Genomic DNA, 19,720 nt, shown 5'->3' on the forward strand with positions numbered 1-19,720 from the left:
CTGTCTGAGTATTACAATACAACATGTCTCTGGACCATTGTGCCACGGTGGGAGGGGGACCGCCTGACCAATGTATTGCAAGGGCGCGCTTAGCGATTAATAGGGCCATATTGACCAAACGTCTGATTGGCTTCTGCTGTTTCTTGGAATAGCCAAGCAGGGCTAACAACGGGTCAGGGCTGAGGGTTTCTTGTGTCACTGCACTTATTTCGGCAAAGACCTATAGCCAAAAGGTCGCGATAGCGGGGCACAACCAGGCAAGATGTATAAAGTCAGCCTCCCTCATCCCACATCTCTCACAGTCATCTGTCTCACGTAGCCCAAATCTGCGTAACCGCACTGGTGTGTGATAGATCCTGATGAGGAATTTAAATTGTATAAGGCGGTGCTGGCGATTGAGTGAGATTCGCTTGGTGGCCTCACAACAATATGTCCACATGCTTTCATCTATCATGATCTCTAGGTCAGCCTGCCAATCAAGCCTAGCTTTTGTGTACGTGTGTCGCCGCAGCTCCATGATTCTAGAATAAATTATTGATACCAGTCGCTTCGGGGGAGCTAGCTCGAATTAAAGTTGTGAAGGAGTGTACCTCTGGGTTTTCCTGTAATTCCTCTTCGAGCAATTCCCGCAGTGCACTGTGGGCTCGGAAGTAATGGAAGGTGGTTAAAACAGATGGCGGGGGCTCGATTTAAAACAAACTGACACCATCTCTACCAACCCCGTCCTCGAAGAAGTCACCAATAGCATCTAGACCCAGGGCATGTAATGCAGTTATAATTTCTGGTGCGGTGAGAGTCGGCAGCAATTCACACCAAGCAATAGGGGCAGCCGGGGAGTATAATATTGAAAGTGCTTGTCGATTAAGAAGATTATGCCAAGCATGCGTAGTGGCGTTGATCGAGTCTAAGACACCTGTAGTGCGACACGGAGCATGGCAAAATGCTGTTGCCAAGTGAGCGGGTGCTGTGGATAGTCGCTCTATAAGCAGATGCGGAGGGAGCGTCTGTTGGTGTAGCCAGTAATATGCTCGTGAGGCCTGGGCTGCTCGATAGTATAAGTCAAGGTCGGGAGCACCAAGTCCTCCCATAGAGTATGTTAAAGTGAGGACCGCTCAACTTGCCCGCGGTTGTTTGCCAGCCCAAGTCAATCTAATCAGTAGTGTTCGTACAGTTTTAAAGAACTGTGCAGGTAATACCATCGGAATATTAAGAAACGGGAATACAAATCTGGGGAGAACCACTATTTTAATAAGGGATATTCTGCCTGAGAGGGGGATGCGAATCCACCTAGCAATATCTTCTTCGAGCTTATTGATGCCCCAAGCGTAATTCTCTCGGAATACTTGGTCTGGGTCCGTATGGACCTGAATACCCAGATAGCGTACTGTGTCCGAGATCCATTGCAGAGGAAAGTCTAATTCGTCAGGGAGCGTCTCCGGGGTGAGAGGAAATATAACCGATTTCTCCCAATTAATTTTCAGCCCAGAGCATTCACCAAATCCCACTACCTCGCGGAGGACAAGAGATACGTTTTGAGCAGGGTCGCGAATATAGAGCAAAGTATCATCCGTGTACGCTGATATAATGAGGTTGTACCCTGGGAACCGAATCCCTCTGTGGCTGTGATATTCGCGCATTGCACAGTTTAGCGGTTCCGCCACCAATGCATATAGTAACGGGGAGAGTGGGCAACCCTGTCTGGTAACCCGAGATATCTGCAATGGGGCCGTAACTACATCTCCCATCCGCACTCGGGCTATTGGGTCCGTATATAATGTGTTGATCAGGCGTATAAAGACTCCACCCAGCCCCATTCTCTCCAGGGTCAAAAACATAAATTTCCACTCCACATAGTCCAATGCTTTTTCAGCATCAATAAAATCGCGGCGGCCTTGGTGTCTGGTTTGCTATGCTGAATGGTTCCGAAGACTGTACGTAGATTGTGTGTGAGTGTTCGTCCCGGTACTAGCCTGCTCAGCGCCCACAAGAGTCGACATTAGGGGGCTCAGTCTATTAGCTAAAATTTTAGCGAAGATCTCTGTGTTCAAATTCGAAAGTGCGAGCGGTCGATAAGAGGAACAGTGTTGTGGAGGTCAATGCGAGACATTTATTAAAACTGATATATTTTTTTTTTTGGTTCCCGCCTGGCGTTAGTAGCGCACATGCGTTGCTCTCGCCATGTGAAGGCTTCTTGTAATCGATACAGTTTTGGAAGTGGAGTGTAGGCTCCGCCCCCTGTTTCCATTCGCTAGCGTCCTCGTGCATGCTAAACACTGGCTTCCCATACTTTGTAAGGCTTTTTAGTCCCTCCTGGTTACCACCCTGTCCAGTTTAGGCCCCGCCCACCTGGACTGGATGCCTTACTGGCGGCGTGACACTCTCTCTTATATTACTGGGTGTAGGCACTATTTTTTGGTGGAGAAAGCGCAATATAAACAAGTGTCTGCTTTCCATGAGTGTTCGGACGCACTTTTCTCTGCCTCTGAGACTCGGCATGAGGAGCGATCAGCTGCTTGTTTCTTGTCTTAGCACAATAGCAACGTCCTGCAGAGGAGCCCTTCGTTGTGCTCTCATGTTTTTTTTAACGCGGCGCACGCTAGGCACACCGCGCTCGTTTTGTACTCTGTGTTTCGAGAGAGAGCCTTAGGTCATCACCGTTTCAGAAGCGATGCCAGCAGAGGCCTTATTTAAACACACTGAGCCCCATACGGTGCAGGCTGAACCCCTGGCGGTGCAGACTGGTAGGATTCAATCTCTGTGGGGCCTGTCCACAGTGCCCTGTTACGCTGCGGAGATGCCCCATGACGGGGCACTACCAGGCCTTTGTGTCATATTTGTGCACATTGACGCCTCGGGAGGCCTAGAGTTCTGCTCCGGGCCAAGTAGTTCTCAGAATCCAGTCCGTGAAAAAACTCTTCGAGGTGCTATATTAGCTAAGAGGTCTCCCACACCGGTTGTGATGGGATGGTCCGGTGCTGCATTTCACTTTGCGATGTTGGCACCCACCCCTCCTATGGCGTGTGTGTTAGCCCGGCTGAGACAGCTACCCGGGCACACACACAGCCGCAGCTGAGTACTTCACAGGTCTTTAAAAGAATAGAAATAGAACAAGCATTTGCAATGCAATAGGTCTCGCATTATTAATGTTTGAGCTATTGGCATTGCTAAATAATGCAACACCAATAGCTCAAACTTTAATCTGGTCTCTTTAAATACATCACTAATGACACCAGAGAGCACCATGAAGCTGTGCCTGTTTACAGCAGCAACAAACACTGACCTAACTCTGACAAGTGATGCAGAAGAATATGTACAAGCACAGTCTCCACAAGTTTTTAAAGATGATCGGGCCTGGCAATATGTGGCTGTCATTTTGTGGTATTACCGTCCATACGTTGTGCTTCGCGTGTGGATTTACTATGCAAAGCCAAACATATTGTTTTTGTCAATGCTTGTTTAGAAGACTTGCTGTAACGGGGGAGAGGAAGTAATCACAAAAAAGCGGAATAGAAGACAAAAGAAAGCTAACATTACACGTGTAACACATAGCGAAATCGAGGAAGACCTAATTTGAATAAAGTTACCAACAGTTGACAAGCGCTGGGACGCCCGGCTAATCACAGTTTGTGCGCTATACACAGGCGATGGGCGTGTGCGCGCGGCGGGAGGGGGAGCGCGACTCCGGGAGTGGACGTAGACCCTGGAGGAGGCAGTGAGTAAAAAAACACAAAAATGCAAAATAATAATGTCCCATCTTCGGGAAAAGCAAGCGGGAGTTGGGGTTTACTGGGAGGAGTTATTGTTGGAGAGCTCGCCATGGGCGTGTGTGCGCGCGGCGGGAGGGGGAGCGCGACTCCGGAGTGGACGCAGACCCTGGAGGAGGAGGCTGTACGTGACATTCACTCCTAAGGATAAAGGAGGACGGGGTCATTCACGTCGACTTGTTCTTTCCAGTCATAGGCTTTGATTTCATAAAGCAGTGCATTCTGGGAGTTGCAGTATTTCTCACTTGCAAGTACACAAACTGTTTAATGTGTGGGGGCCTCAAATTCACATAACTATCAGGATGACAGTGCACACGATTTTCACAGGGCGCCTGTTTTGTCCCATGCACTCCCCCCTGCTTGTTTAATAATTCTTGACATACATTATGAGTGCTGACAGGCGCTGCGCTGTTTTCTCTCTCATTGTCTATTTCCCAGCTCCTTCGTCTCACTTTTTGCAATCGTTGAAAGAATTTTTATTTATTTATACATTTTAAAATCCTAGAAACACAGGCATTTTCATCCTTATTGCTGCATACATGAAAACAATGTTTTATTTTAAAAGGTTCTTGATAACTTGTTTTGTGTCTTTGTTCACTTTGAGCCTAGCCCCCATAAAATGCTCTGCAGATGGGGCGCACACCCCAGCAAACGACGGTGGGATGTTTGTTAAACGTGTGTTGGGAGTGAGATGAACAGAGTCCTCAGTCATGAGCCAGAGCACCCCCTCTACTCCAGGGTACATATGCAAAGCCCTCTCTCTGTTAAAGGGTGAACTGAAGGATCTGTCAGGCACCTGAGATGGGAGCAACACTCCCCAAACCCCCCTCCCCCCAACCGAGTCAGTCTTTCCAGATATCAAGACAGACATATGTGCTAAAAACGCGTAGAAAAAAATATTTAGCAAAATGTCGGCATTTTCAATTTTGTCTAATTAACAAGGTTGGTATCTCTTGCGTTTTTCCTGTTTTCTTGGTGAGTGCATTGAAGTCGTTAGTAATGAGGTAGGAGCTCTGACACCTCACATCTTGGGGAGCTTGGGGAAGGAGCTTGAAGTAGTGGGGGCCCAAGTGGGCTGAGGGACGGGAAAGACAAAGTACCGGTGTTAGATGCTGGAGAACAGGAAACAAATTTTTTTTTTTTGCTGGGCAGGAGAATACGAGGTCTTTATTCCGAGTACAGCACAAGTTGGGAACTGATAGCACAGAACTCTGTACTTTAGACCTGGCAGAAGCAGAAAGAACAAGAACAGTGCTTCGATGTGACCACAAAGAGTCAGAGAGTAGGCAGTGCAAGCTTCCATTGCCACATTATAAATACAGCGCAGGCAGCAGCACCACAAGCTTCCCTCGCAGACAGAACAGGTACCCTACAGTCAGCAGCAGTGCAAGCTTCCCTCCCATAAAGAACAGGTGTAGCACAGGCAGCATCAGTCAAAGCGTCCCTGTATTGCTGGTACAGTACAGTAAACAACAGTGCAAGTGTCGTTCACATAGAGAACAGGTACAGTACAGTCAGCAGCAGTGTACACTTCCCTCACATAGAGAACAGATGCAGCACATGCAGGTTCAGTCCAAGCTTCCCTCCCGTAGAGAACAAGTACAGTCAACAGAAGTGCAAGTTTCCCTCACAGAGAACTACAAGCTTCTCTTGCAATACAGAAAGGAGAGCACTGCCAGCAGCAATAGTGCAAGTTTCCCTCCAGTAGAGAGCAGGTACAATACAGGCAGCAGTGCAAGCATGCCTCGTATAGATAGCACATACAGTACAGACAGCAGCTTTACAAGCATTCCTCACACAGAGAACTACATGCTTCTCTTTGATACAGAAAGGACAGCACAGTCAGCAGAATTGCAATCTTTCCTCCTGTAGAGAGCGGGTACAGTACAGACAGCAGCAGTGCAAGCTCCCCTCCCATAGAGAGCAGGTCTGGCAGAGGCAGCAGAACTACAATTTTTTTCTCACGTAGAGAGCAGGTACAGTACAGACAGGATCAATCCAAATTTACCTCACATACAGAAAAGGTGCAGCACAGGCAGCATTAGTGCAAGCCTCTCTCATACCTAATGGGTACAGCACAGACAGCAGCAGTGCAACCTTCCATCATATGAGGAATAGTACAGCACAGGTAGTATCAGCTCAAGCTTCTCTCACACATAGAACAGGTACAGCACAAGCAGCATCAGTCCAAGCTTCCCTCTCATAGAGAACATGCACAATACAGTCAGCAGCAGTGCAAGCCTCTCTCACAGAGAGAATATATACAGTGTAGACACCAACAGTTCAAGCTTCCCTCGTATGGGGAACTACTACAGCACAGGCACCAATGGTGTAAGCTGCCCTCGCATACAGTGCAGGCATCAACACTACAAGATACCCTTTTGTAGAGAACAGGTACAGCACAGGCAGCAGCAGTGCAACCGTCCCTCACATAGAGAATTCTACAGCACAGACAGCAGCGCTACCGGTTTCTCTCTCACATACATGCACGCACACAGATATAGCACAGGCAGCATCAGTGCAAGCTTCCTTAACCTAAAGAACAGGCACAGCACAGGCAGTAGCAGTGCAAGCTTCCCTCACATAGAGAATTCTACAGCACAGACAGCAGCGCTACCGGTTTCTCTCTCACATACATGCACGCACAGATATAGCACAGGCAGCATCAGTGCAAGCTTCCTTAACCTAAAGAACAGGCACAGCACAGGCAGTAGCAGTGCAAGCTTCCCTCACATAGAGAATTCTACAGCACAGACAGCAGCGCTACTGGTTTCTCTCTCACACACATGCACACATGCATGCACAGATATAGCACAGGCCGCATCAGTGCAAGCTTCCTTAACCTAAAGAACAGGCACAGCACAGGCAGCAGCAGTGCTAGTTTCCTTAACCTAAAGAACAGGTACAGCACTGGCAGCAGCAGTGCTAGTTTCCTTAACCGAAAGAATAGGTAGAGCACACACAGCAGCGTTATTGTTCCTTAACCTAAAAAACAGGTAAAACACAGACAATGTCAGTGCAAGTATCCTTTGCCTAAACAAAAGGTACAGCACAGGCAGCAGCAGGGCGCATACACACACACACACACACACACACACCCACACCATCCCTTGCATACAGAACAGTTATAGCACAAATAGCAGCAGTGCAAGCTTCCCTCATGTATAGAATAGTACACCATAGTTAGCAGCACTACTGGTTTCTCTCACACACAAGGATATAGCACAAACAGCAGCAGGCAAGCTCCCTTCACTCTCAGTATAGGAAGAGCGTCCTTAATATTTTAATTTTTAAATGGCTTTGTGTACAGCTTTAACAAAGACTACCAAAACAACCTCTCTTGGTGCTATTAAGTCAACAAGGACAACTATTGCCATTGTAAATAACAATGACTTTTATTTCTGTTTTACAAAAGAAAACAAAAAGAAAAACATTGTCATTTACAATGTCAATAACTCAAACTAATGTCAATGCGAGACCTATTGCATTTCCAATGCTTGTTTAAATGAACTTAGACACATTCAGGCCTCGCGCTCTGACAACAAATCAAGAGGAAAATCAGATGTGTTGTGCACCCCATATACTTTCTAGATTCTTATTAAACATAGAGCAACATTATAGTCTATTTTAAAAAAAAAAAGGGGGATTTTGTGCAGCGCCCATCCTGAACTCTTGTAGTGAAGATGATCTAATTTCTGATAATGAGAACAAGCATTGGTAAAGCTAATAGGTCTTTCCGATGCAAGCAGTTGGCTTTGTAAATGTCTATAGCCATGTTGCACAGCAATGTGGCTGAAAGTTTACAAAAAATGCTATGACGCAGCCAAATGCTGACAGGAGGGTGGAAGGCTGCTCGGAGTGAGGGAGGACATGCAACACAGATGGTGTAGAAATCTCCCAACCAGTCTACCCGCAATAGAAAAGCGGGTAGAAGCAGTAAATACTGGCTACATCATAGCGCTTTTTCTTTTTTTAACTTTCAGAAGTCGTGCGCAGCAGTTACGTTGCTTTGCAACATGGCTTAAAACATTGAGAAAGCCAATAGGATGCGTAGGTGAGACATATTGGCTTTGCCAATGCTTGCTTTATTCAGGCAGGGCGAAAGTGCGGGAGCGGGCAAGCAACAAATCAGAATGCGGTGAGAGGTGGCAAGCAACAATGTGTGATGGGGCTGGAGGGGGCAAGCAGTAAGTCAGTACCGCATGAAAGGGTCAACCAAAAGCACGGATGGGGCAGAGGAGGCAAGCAACAACATGGGGTGAGGTAGGAGGGAGCAAGAAATGGAGGGGGGCAATCAACGGGATGGAGTGAAGTGGGAAGGGGCAATCAACAACACAGAGATGGGTGAGGGGTGCAAGCAACAACACAGAGAGGGAAAGCAACAGCACAGGAGGTTGGGATGAGGCAAGCAACAACTTGGATAGAAAAAGCAACAAAACAGAGCCGGAACAGAGGTCGAAGCATGACTGGAAATGCCTGCAAACACATCTACTCTCATGAAGTGCTTCAGCTATAAGAAAAAAGTATCTCCGAAAGCACGTACAGTGGAAGGACACAGAGAAAGGAAGCAGTACTTGGGCCAAGCTCCAAGGCAGGGACAAACATTCGAAGAGGAAGTGCAGCCGACACAAACTGACCAAAGAGAAGCAAGGAAATGAAAGTGACAATGAAGCCAACCAGTGTTAAGCAATGAGTGGGCTCTAAGCCCCCTGTCAGTAAATAAACAAAATGTCTTGAAAGCAACAGTGCATGTGCTGCCTCAGGTGAGCCCTAAAAATGAAACACCATGAAATTAAATATTTGCACAGACTCCCATTATTTGGTGAAACGGGAAAGCTAGGACTGAGCCCAATTTTTGTATCCACATTATGCAGTTCAGCCATAAATTGGGTGTCTTTTTCTCACGCATTTTACATCAAAGATTACTGCTATGTTTTTAATTTTTGCCACATAGGATTAAAGCATATTGGCAGTTGGAAGCTACATGAAGTTTGCCTCGTTTTGGGCTCAAGGCTCCAAGAGGATCTAGCTTAAGGCTGGTTCAACCTTTCAGTGGCTCCTCAACCTCTACATCATATTGGGCATTCCTAGCCTACCAGGGTTCGCTGAGGGGAGTCAGGCTGTATAAACATGTAATTTAGCCCAGGGCCAGAGAATTCAGAAGCCCACATGGAAGTGATTAAGTCAGTGAGTGGAAGAAAGCACCTAGAGAGATACCTGTGCCCTGGCACTCTGCTGTGGGGTGGTCTGTTGTACCTTGTGATAACTCCTGCCGTTAAGAAAGGCAGTAGACTATGGTTAAGATATATCAGTCACAGATCAGACCCACTGCGAGGCATAGCCTTGTATGTGACTGACTACTGGCCTTTCAGGTGGACCATCCTGTCAAAAATATCCTTTTTAATGAGTATTTCAGAACGTTTCACAACTGTATAGGGAATGCCACAGACATAATTTTCCTCCTTGATCAATGATATAGGCTTTTAATCAGCAACACATTGGTGGTTCTTTTATAAGGGGAGGTAGAAATGTCGAATTTGCATATTTTGCTTGAATGCATTTGTATAGCTTTAAGGCGCTTTGATATAGTGCAGACTGTATTCTACAAATATAGATCGTCCAAAATTAAAAACATGCTGTGTTTAGGGTTTAGGAACGCCAGTGCAGAAAGGATTGCCATGGATTATATTTATTTAGTAAAGTTTTTTGTTAAGCGTTAACAATGCCACCTCAGGCTTTGGTGCGCAGTGCAATAGCTCCACGGGATGGATAAACATTATCGTTTTGAAAAACACACCTTACAATATTATGAAAGAGTCTTCTGAATATGACTTGTTTATATTCATATCTATATTTTAGAAGAGTCTTCCTAATATCAATTGTCCATATTCATATCCTTATTGGTAACTATAGACTCACTAGTCTTAACTGCACATTTGCATACCTTGAACATGTGTGTCTGTGTGTGTGTGTGTGTGTGTGTGTGTATATATATATATATATATATAATCATCAAGGTACATGTATGTGGAGTAAAGTAAACTTACACGTACCTGTATAGTCTTACCTTGTCCATATTTTGGGGCTTGATATTATTCCACTATATTATGATAGCATGATATATATTCGAAATTATATTTAGGTGAAATACCCAGGGATTGGGACAAGTTGGTGGTTAATGGGCAAATGTTTGGCTCAGACAGTTGTTTACCATTGGTGTCTTATGGCCTAAGACACTATTTTATTCTAACATCTAACTAAATAATAGATTTATTCTTTTTGTACAATTATGTCTTCATTTGTGACATTACACAGGATAAAAATCTCTCAATGGGCAATGAAGTTGGACCGTGTCTCAAAAGCATGTGGAGCCATTCATGGTCTGCCAGTTAGGGATAACACCCACTTTTATTGCCTGAAGCAGTGTCTTCTCTTTCTAGCCAGTCATGAATGTTGAAATCCCTACCCCTATTCAGTCCTCAGAAATGCACCTTAATTTCAAGTGTTTTCCTTAAATAGGGATAATTCAGTGGTCACACCAGTGCCTCCAGTATAGGAAAGATGCTGACTTTAACCGAGTAGGGCATAAGTACAGTAATAAATATTATTTTAGTATTTTTATAATGCTTCACACCCTTCATGAGCCCCCCAAAGCTCTTTCTTGGTGGTTGAGTTTGTGATTACTAAGTAGTGATGTATAATTGTTAGTGTTTATTTTTAGTGTAGTCTGTGTAATATGTGAATTGTTGTGCATATGATATGAAGGAGTGCTCCATTTGTGTTGCAGCTACATTGTAGGAGTGCCTATGCAGAAAAGTAGATGTGAAAGAGATATAAGATCACAGTTTGCATACATGTCCTTTTACATCTTATAACCTGTGCCTGACGGATCACATGTTAAGTAGCAGGCAAGCGTTACTTTTAGGGTCTAGGTGGTTGTTGCTTATCTTTATTATGTTGGAGACTAGATGGGATTGTTAGCAGTCCCAACATGGCACTTTCAGCACTCCAGTTCTCCTGATCGAATTGGTGTAGGTGGACATCACAACCAAAGGCTGCTGTTGACTCCATATCTGGGCAAGCTCAAGAACTATCTGGCAACAGCTTATTGGTGTCAGGAGGAGGGTTTGCCAGAGCTTTGGTTTCTGGACAGAGAAAACTTCAGCCAATGTGTTTTTTTCTGAAATTATGGAAGTAATGTGGCTACTGATTTTTGCAATGGTTAGTGTAAATCAGCATCTACACTAGAGTTTTTAAGTCAAGCACATGTAATGCCTCTAAAGAGATTCAATTATTACGCTGGTCCAGGATCCTGGAGACGTCGGCCCTCTTGCATCTTATGAAGTTCTTAGAAGCTAGGCATATTTTGTGTGAAGGCAATGTGGTTGAAGAATGCTTAGCTTCTGTCTGAAAGGTCTGCAGTCACTCTTCCCTGAAGTCTTCACAACATCTTTGGGAGCTTTTGCTTTTCAATTTACTGGGATTCCTTACACATCCCACGTATCAATTTATTCACATGTTTTCCTTTTCCCAGGAAATGGCTAGGTGTTTTTTGACATTTGATTGTTGATCAAAGACTGCATGCTATAAGACGTGATTTCCAGACCCATATTCCTTTCGTTAACCAGAATTCAGATGTTTGTTGGTAAATAAAATTATGCCTACTGAATCGTTGGCTGAGTGTTGTTTTGTTCCAGGGGCTGGTGACAGAAGAGCTACACCTGATACATTTTTCCATGAAGTTCAAGTACCAGAATGTGGAGCTCGACCTGGAGGTGAGTAAGAATCATCTGAACCTTGCAGTCATGGTGTCCACCTCACTCCATGTCATCACTGACCCTATTTCCATTCCTAGCCTTTTGTTTTGTGTGTTAACTTCATACATTGTGATATTGTCTTGTATGTTTCCATTGAACTAATGCTATTAATGGCGGCTCGGCGATCGCACTGATATCGCCATTGAGGAGTGGAGCTTGGAGCCGGCGGTGCTTTTGAATTTGCTTAGGCTGCCTGCCGCAAGGATTGCGCACGTGTCCAATCAATAGCGGCCCGCGGAAAGAACTCTTCACCCGACGTGAGGGAGCTGAGGCGGAGTGCTTGCTCTCCCTCAGAGCCTGACGGCAAAGCACTGGCTCGGGAGGGGTCGGAAGAAACAGGAAGCTGTCCCGGGGCCCTACAGTCAGGCAGCGTGTTGATATTGCGGCTGTGCTCGATCTCGGCCTAATGTGTGCCCGCACAGGCTGGGGAGGCCCCCCCGACGGCCCTGTAATGCAGCCCTGCGGTGAGATCACCGGTGCATGGACCATAGGAAACCCATGGCAGCAACCGCGAGAGGCCGGTGATTAACGAGGGAGCTGCAACTGAAGAAGTTGTGAGCCGTCCAGGGAGGCAGAGACAGTGATCACAGTACAGACCCGAGGTATGAGAGACTGGGTGAGAGCCCCTGTGCCAGTCCCTGGGTCAGTGGCTGTATGAGACCATAGGTTGACAGGATAATCTTTTTTTTTTTTTTTTTTTTTTTTTTTTTTGGAAAACCTTTATTTCGAAATTCAGGACACAGCTATTCAGCCGACAGCCCGAGGGTTCGGCAGCATTGCAAGTTAGATACAGTAATGTGTCCCAGATACAGTACGATGAGTAATGCAAAGGTCCAATTTTAAATAAACACAGAAAAAACACACAACAAACCCCAGCAAGGCAGAAACATTGAAATCCCATGGCGAAAGCCCTCAGGGGAGGCAGGACCCCACTCATCTACTAAGTATAAGACTGTGTGCGGAGGAAGAAGGGGACCAGCAGAGGCCCAGAACGGTTACCAAAACCAAACTGTGCTGGAAGGCAGGTCAGGGGGAAAGCTGTTCCTCGGGAGGTTCCAGGTCCGGGGCAAGACATATTCCCCCCCTGTATTGGTTCCACCGCCCCCAGATGGCATGCCACTTCCGGGGGCGACCTCTAGAGCAGTAGACCGTCTTCTCCCTAAACATGCTCCAATCCATGTTCTCCTTCCACGCGGTCAGTGTAGGGGTTCCTGAGGAGCCCCATAATCGCGCGATATCCCTTTTAGCTACCATGTTACCCAGAGTCACCCATTGGGTCTGCGCCTCATCGAGATCAGTGGGGCCCCAGACGTTCAGGAGGCAGCACCGCGCCTCCGGCTGTACCACAATGCCCGTCACCTCCCCCATAACTGCATGGACTCTCCTCCAGAACTCCACAATGACAGACAGGATAATCTTGAAGGTCCCTGAAACCCCTGCCCTCTTCTTTAGCGTAAAGGCAGCAAAAAAAATGTTTTTTGATACTACAACTACTGCTCTGTCCTTCTGAGACGACCTTGATTAGCGAAATAAATAATGCAAATTAGACTCTAGAGTCGCCCGGCCTGTCCTGCTAATGGCGGCTGTTTCTCCTTCCGGCGGTTATCACTCGACATCACAAGCTCCCCCTAAAGACATGCGGACCCTGGCTTAGCTCATCATGCCGATCCTCTGCTTAGTTTGCACCCCCTTTCATCCGGATTATATAAAATTGTGGGGATCCTCTGAATTCGTACATCAAGGACTCATCCCCCCCTGCCTGACCTCAAGATGGTCACCTCAGTCATTGACTCTCCATCGACAGCTGAGACCCAGCCATTTTGACTGATGCCCGGTAGATCTACCTCGTGAGCTAAAGGGGAGATGGCCTTTGGACTCCCTCCTTGGCCATCACCTACCCAACCGGTCCTTGGGCAAACTCTCCTGCGTCTCTCCTGACCTTATCTCCCTCCTCCCCCTTCACCCTAACCCCCTACTGCTCTACTCTTCTCTTCTTTCCAGCTATTGACCCCTGCCCTCACCCGCCCTTACTCATTGTTCCCACCCTGTTTATCCACTGGACTTTCTTATGTGAACTTTTCCCTCGTCAGTTGAGACCTAGCTATTTGACTGATGCCCGATGGAGCTACCTTGTTTAGCTACAGGGGAGACGGGCTGTGGATTCCCTCCTCGGACGTCACCTACTCAGTCGGTCTTTTGGCAGACTTCCCTTCGTCTCTCCTGCCGTCTTTTCCCTCATCTTCCCCCTCACACTTCCCCCTTTCCCCCTCCTCCCTACTTCTCTCACCTTTTTTCCTCTTTCAATGTGTTGCTTATTTTTGACGTAATGTGTAATTGTCATTTTCTGTAACATTGTGTAACCAAATGTAAAGCGCTCTGATACCTACAGGTCTAGCCAGCGCTATATAAAACTCATTAAATAAATAAAATAAAAATAAATAAAATGTAACAAAAAGCAGTTAATTGTGGGTGAAATGCTTAGGGATGGAAACAGTGTCAGTGATGACATGGAATGTGCAGGCATGATCTCGTACCCATATCCGCTAAACCTCACAGCTAAGAAGTTCCTACATTTGATTGTTTGCGGTAAAATAGTTCCCACATTGTTTTCTTGCAGAGAAACAAACATTATTAAGTATATATTGAGTAAGACCGTTAAACCTTGTAAAGTAATTTTTTTTAATTAAAACTGCAGAGCTTCAATTTTGTACATTTCTCTAGAGTGCAGATTGCTCGGAATACAGCATTATACCGACAAGGGAAAACAAATGCTCACTGTGCATTAATCGGTCACTACAGTGGAGGCTGAATAAAGGAGTTATCTTACTGTGGGCAACAATATGGTTGGATGTCAATTATAATGCTGTAGTCACTCAAAAGTGTTCACACTACATTATGCTAAAAGTTTAGGATGGTGACATTTGTTAAGGCACAGATGTTAATGTTCTCAGAGGAGGCAAGGAGTGCAGTGTTGTTCATCAGTATTTTCACCTAGCTTCTTTTGGTAGCTATCAGTGAACATTTTCCTTCTGCCTATCTTCCAGACAAGCACACTGCCATTGGTGATTATTTCAAACGTCAGCCAGCAGTCCAGTAGTTGGGCATCTGTCATCTGGTTCAATCTTCTGTCTACCGAAACTAAGGTAAGATGCTTCAAAGGATGGAGGCATGCAGGAAAAGGGTAGATGTGGAAATCCTGGCCTTTCTCCATAGTCTCTCCGGAGAGGTATCGTGTTGGGGAACAATCTGATGTCTACGTGTATTTGCTCCAACTGCTACAAACAGCTTGCAAGATCTCTATGATGTCCTGGAAATGGCACGAAAGCTTTTATAGTTCTAATGACATTTCCACATCAGAACTAGTTTCCAGTTGTGGATGTGACTGAACCCAGTAGCTATAGCAAATGGACAAGACGACTGAAATTGTGTGAAAAAGGAGAGCCAAGTTAGCAACGCAGTTGGCTAAATTATGCAGTGTGACAAGACACATTATGTAGCACATTCTGCGTCAGTGTTATCTAGCTCTTTTAAATTTCACAAACCTGGATGCAAAATGAATCCCACCACTCTGCAAAATTCAAAGGTTTCTCAAGAAAAAATTATACATATTCAACAATTGATAATTGTATCCTGCTTAGACGTAATGCAGCACCATTGTATTAGTATTGTCCCCTCCCACAGTAAAATAGTTTGTGTAAAACAGAGTGTTGCACTGAGAAAGAGAGCCTTCCCATACTAAAAGTTATGCCATACTTTATTCTTTGTATCCCAGTGACATTTTAGAACTGGTCTTCTGCTCTGGGTTTCCACTTTTTGAGCCTCTGAAAGTGTATCTTTCCATTATGGAAACAGCCATGCAGAATAGTATTTTCCATTATTATACTTGATTGCTTTCCTTTCCTCACTACAAGGGACCATAGGTTTCAAGATATTAGACCTAAAATAGAGAAATACAGTGGTTGGGATTTTTCTGTGTTTTGAATGGCTCATAAAGTAAATGCTGTATTGAGAGCAGTGTGTGTGAGTAGGTAGAATAACATAAACTTGCGCAGAATTAAGCAAGACATTTTAATGACAAAGAAACAATCGTTACTTCCACCCTGCTAGAATTAAATTTAAATATGAAAATAATTTTTCATGCTATAGCAACTCTTCCCCAGTTCATGGATGGGGAGATTAGTTCTAACTGGGGAAATGTTTTACCTCATTTGCACCTGTTTGATATCTGACGCAGTAGCTTTTGATCTGTTTTGAGCTAGAATTTTTTTTAATTGAAATACTCAAATTGTGCAGCATGTGGTGGAATGTTTGGCTAGTGCAGAAAATCTGTAATTATTCAGAAAAGTGCAACAACTGCAGAAACATGAGAAATCATTGATTTCAGTGCATTAGTTTAGGGGACTCTTGCTTGAATGGTCAGGGTTTAGTAACGAGCTTTAACAGAGAAAGAAGTTAACACACATCTCCTTTTTCAATTCCAACTGTCTGCTCCTAATTCTGGTGATAAATATAACATTAACAAAAGGGTATGAATGGAATTTAACGTAGAATGAGAAGAATGTGTTGCTGTAGTCGAAGCACACACGTTTAATTGGTTGATATTCCTGCAATACAAAAAGGTTTCTGTATGGGTGAAATGGTCTGTGGGGCACGTTTGTTCCCTGCTGCTATTGAAGTGGCTTCATTCTCTTCCCCGCCTTTTTTGTCTGCAGAACCTGACATTCTTTTCCAATCCTCCTGTTGCTGTCTGGACTCGCTTGGCCGACGCATTAAGCTGGCAATTCAGCACCACCACTAAGCGGGGGCTTAATTCTGATCAACTTTCCATGCTAGCTGAGAAACTATGTGGTAAGGTACCTCTCTTTCTGGTGGACATCCAGGTCTCTTCATTCATCTCTCCAGTATCTGTGTTTTTCCCATCTGAAACTTCCCATTCACGGGTTCCATAGATAGACATAACATTGTCATCCTCTTTTTTCCTTTCTCGGTCTATTCTGTCTCTCCATCTTTTCCTTTCTTTAATTCTTTTCCTCTTCCCCCTTTTCTCGCTTTCTTTATTTTAGTCACACATTTTAGTATTGTATAGGCTATTCTAAGGTTCTTCCTTCATGGCCTTCACTAAATATAGTCTCTTCTTCTGGTAGAGACTTCTAACCACAGATTCCTCACCTTATGGATACTTCCTCAGTGTGTACTGTTCCAGTGTGGAAACTTTGGAACAGTACATCTGTGCTGTGCTATTTGGAGCCTTACAGCTCCCCACTGACGCTGCTACGCTCCAGAAATGACCTGCGGAGACAATAAAGGCGCCACTCCCATACTTAGCTGTCCTTCCCTTTCTTTCCGCACTTCCAGACGCAGATCTGGAGCTACCTCTTGTTTCTTTTTAGAATCATTTTACCTCAAATTTACACAGTGTGAAATGTCACCTCCCAAGACAACAGGTTTTAAACATTGTAAAGACTGTTGCAAGCAAATCTCTGTGACAGATTGACATCAGGTTTGCCTGTGGTCAGGCCATGACTTTAACTGCAGTAACTGCGCATTGATGAATTTGAAGGTCATACGGGACCGCGAGGGGAAGCTATAGCTCACCAACCATTGCAAGACCCTCACATTGGAGCCAGGACAAGTCCAAAGATCGGGCCAATTTCCGGTCTAAAAGTCGGTCTCAAGGTTGAACATTGTTGCGTTCTAAATCCTTGGGTAAGTCCTAGATAAAACATTTAAAAATCCAAGCGGGACTTTGCCCCTTCCCGCGGCTTTTGTACCCCTGAGAAGGAGCTAGTGCATCACCATGCCTCTCAATCCTGCTCCCAAAGTCAGTTGACATCAGGGCCAATCCCTTCTGACTCCTGGTGCACCTGTTGGCTCCACAATACTGAGTCTCTGTTGCTTGTTAGTGAGTCTCTTACCAACACTCTTTTAGGATCATGGGACAAACCTTGCTGTGATCCAGCTATGAATCGTCAGGTTGCACGGCACCATCACCCTGCACCCGGTGACCCTGCTTTTTTGACTCAGCGCCCTTCCTGTGAGAGGTTGGTGTTACAGGCTTCGACCAGTCAGACAAACCTGAATGCATTCCTGACTACTTTCCCGCATAGGGAGTCTAGGAGAGTAGAGACCTTTAGGAAGCGGTATTTTCTTTTCACAAGTTTGGTTCTTCGGTCATTCAATGGCAATTGCCTTTTGCGCTGTGATGACTATGCTCTCTAGGATTCTCTTGCTCCTGTCCTCCTAGGTATCCAGAAAAACCTTTGTCCTATACTCACCTAGGCCATACAGGATTGCTGTGAGGCCAATAAGTATACCATTGGTTGTAGCCTGGATTCTACCGGGCGAGCCATTGCCACCAGCTTTGTTATCCATCGCCATGACTTGTAGAGATGAATGGGTATTTCTGGCAGTGTTCAGTTGTCCCTCATGGACATGCCCTTTGATGGGATTCACATTTTTGGGGATAGATTGTACTCCAATCTGGAGCGTTTCTAAAAAAGCAGGGCCACAGGTTCACCCCCCTACCCACATCAGCCATTTTGATCCATCCACGGTTGTGGCAGGTGTGTCACATAATGACAGCCACTTCAGCCTCATTAGGGTTTTGCGCCATTTCGTAGCTGAGGCCAGGGTACACACTGACCCTGTGGTCAAGGACAGCGCACCAGTCAGTAGCTCCCTTCCAACCCCGCCCCCACCTGCCAAACCTCTTTAGAGTGTACTTAGTGAAGCATGGCCAGCAGGTTTGACTCCAGATTCATCATTTCATAACGGTTTGGAAGGCATAACTTCGGACAGGTGGGTCCTGCAAATTATCCAGAAGGGGTACATTCTACCATTCCTGGCTTTCCCACTGCAACTTCCATTATTCTCAGAACGCTCAGAACGCCTGATGGAGGACCACCTATCTATCTTGAGGTTAGAAGTGAAAGCCGGTTTGGCCAAAGGGGCTATTGTGACGGTACCTGCATCAGACGTGGTTACTCCCGCTACTTCTTGGTGCCAAAGGAGGACAGAGGTTTTCATCCTATAATAGACCTGCGCCCTCTCAACACCTTCCTCCATAAGGACAAATTCAGGATGCTTTTCCTGGCCCAGATCTTGTCTACCATCGACCCTGGAGACTGGATGGTAGTGTTGGACCTAAAGGATGCTTATTTTCACTCCCCTGTCGTGCAGGCCGACAGTTGCTATCAGCAGTTCATGGAGGAAAAATAGCATTTCCAGTTCACTGTTCTCTGCTTTGGTCTCACCTGCACCTCTTTGGTACTCATAGAACCAATAGCAGTGGTATCAGCACATCTTCGGAGGTCAGGGGGGTCGCAGGTTTTTCCTACCATAATGATGGTTGCTGAAGGTGGGTTTGCCCTAGGCAGTTCTCACCAACCTCCAAACTACAGTGAACCTGCTGACTTATTGGAGCTCACTGTTGAAGTTACACCTGACTACTTCTAAGATGCTTCCTTTCATCTGACCCATTCTGAACACAGTCCGGTTTCATCCTTTTTCCCTGAAAAGTAGTTAAGGACATTCAGGCTGTGATACAGATCTTTCAGCCTTGGTCCTGGATTTCATTGAGGGCGACTCTGCGGTTGCTGGGACTGCAAGTCTCTTGAAACCAACGGGTGGCAAATGCGAGCTCTGCAGTGGGGTCTGAAGTCTCAGTGGGCTCAACATCAAGAGGGCCTCTCCGATCATGTCCAGATCTCAGAGGGGACTGTAAACAACCTGCAGTGGTGGTACCTGAATGCATTTGGGTCAGCGACAGACCCCTCTTCATAGCCCACTCAGAACTAACAGTGGTAACAGATGCATTGCTTCTGGGCTGGGTTGGCCTGCTGGGAGAGATGGAGATTAGAATCCTCTGGTCTCTGGTGGAGGCCCAGCTCCTCATCAAACTCCTGGAGCCAAGACCCATCCGGTTGTCTTTGATTGCATTCCTGCCATCCATCAAGGAAAGGCTGAATGAAGCAGGTGATTACAGGCAACACCACATCGTACTGCAACAAACCGTGTGGGTGGCATTATGGACCCTGTGCCAGGAGGCACTGCACCTCTGGAAATGGCGGGACTATCAAGGATCCTTTCTGTTGAGAAACCACGTAGCGGGAACTTTGAGCCGTCAGTGCCTAGCAGATC

General features: G+C 45.7%; 1 protein-coding gene across 8 annotated transcripts in view; it reads left to right on the top strand.

Moving 5' to 3' along the window:
* The window catches only part of STAT2 (signal transducer and activator of transcription 2), a 574,746-nt gene that overhangs the window by 398,580 nt on the left and 156,446 nt on the right, over nt 1-19,720 (top strand). For all 8 annotated transcript variants that reach the window (XM_085600900.1, XM_085600903.1, XM_085600898.1 and 5 more), the window contains 3 exons: nt 11,462-11,539; nt 14,626-14,724; nt 16,294-16,429. In XM_085600900.1, the coding sequence (XP_085457026.1) occupies nt 11,462-11,539; nt 14,626-14,724; nt 16,294-16,429 (313 nt within the window). The remainder of the gene's footprint in view (nt 1-11,461; nt 11,540-14,625; nt 14,725-16,293; nt 16,430-19,720) is intronic.

This window comes from Triturus cristatus, chromosome 4_2 (genome assembly GCF_964204655.1).
Source record: "Triturus cristatus chromosome 4_2, aTriCri1.1, whole genome shotgun sequence".
Classification (NCBI taxonomy): domain Eukaryota; kingdom Metazoa; phylum Chordata; class Amphibia; order Caudata; family Salamandridae; genus Triturus; species Triturus cristatus.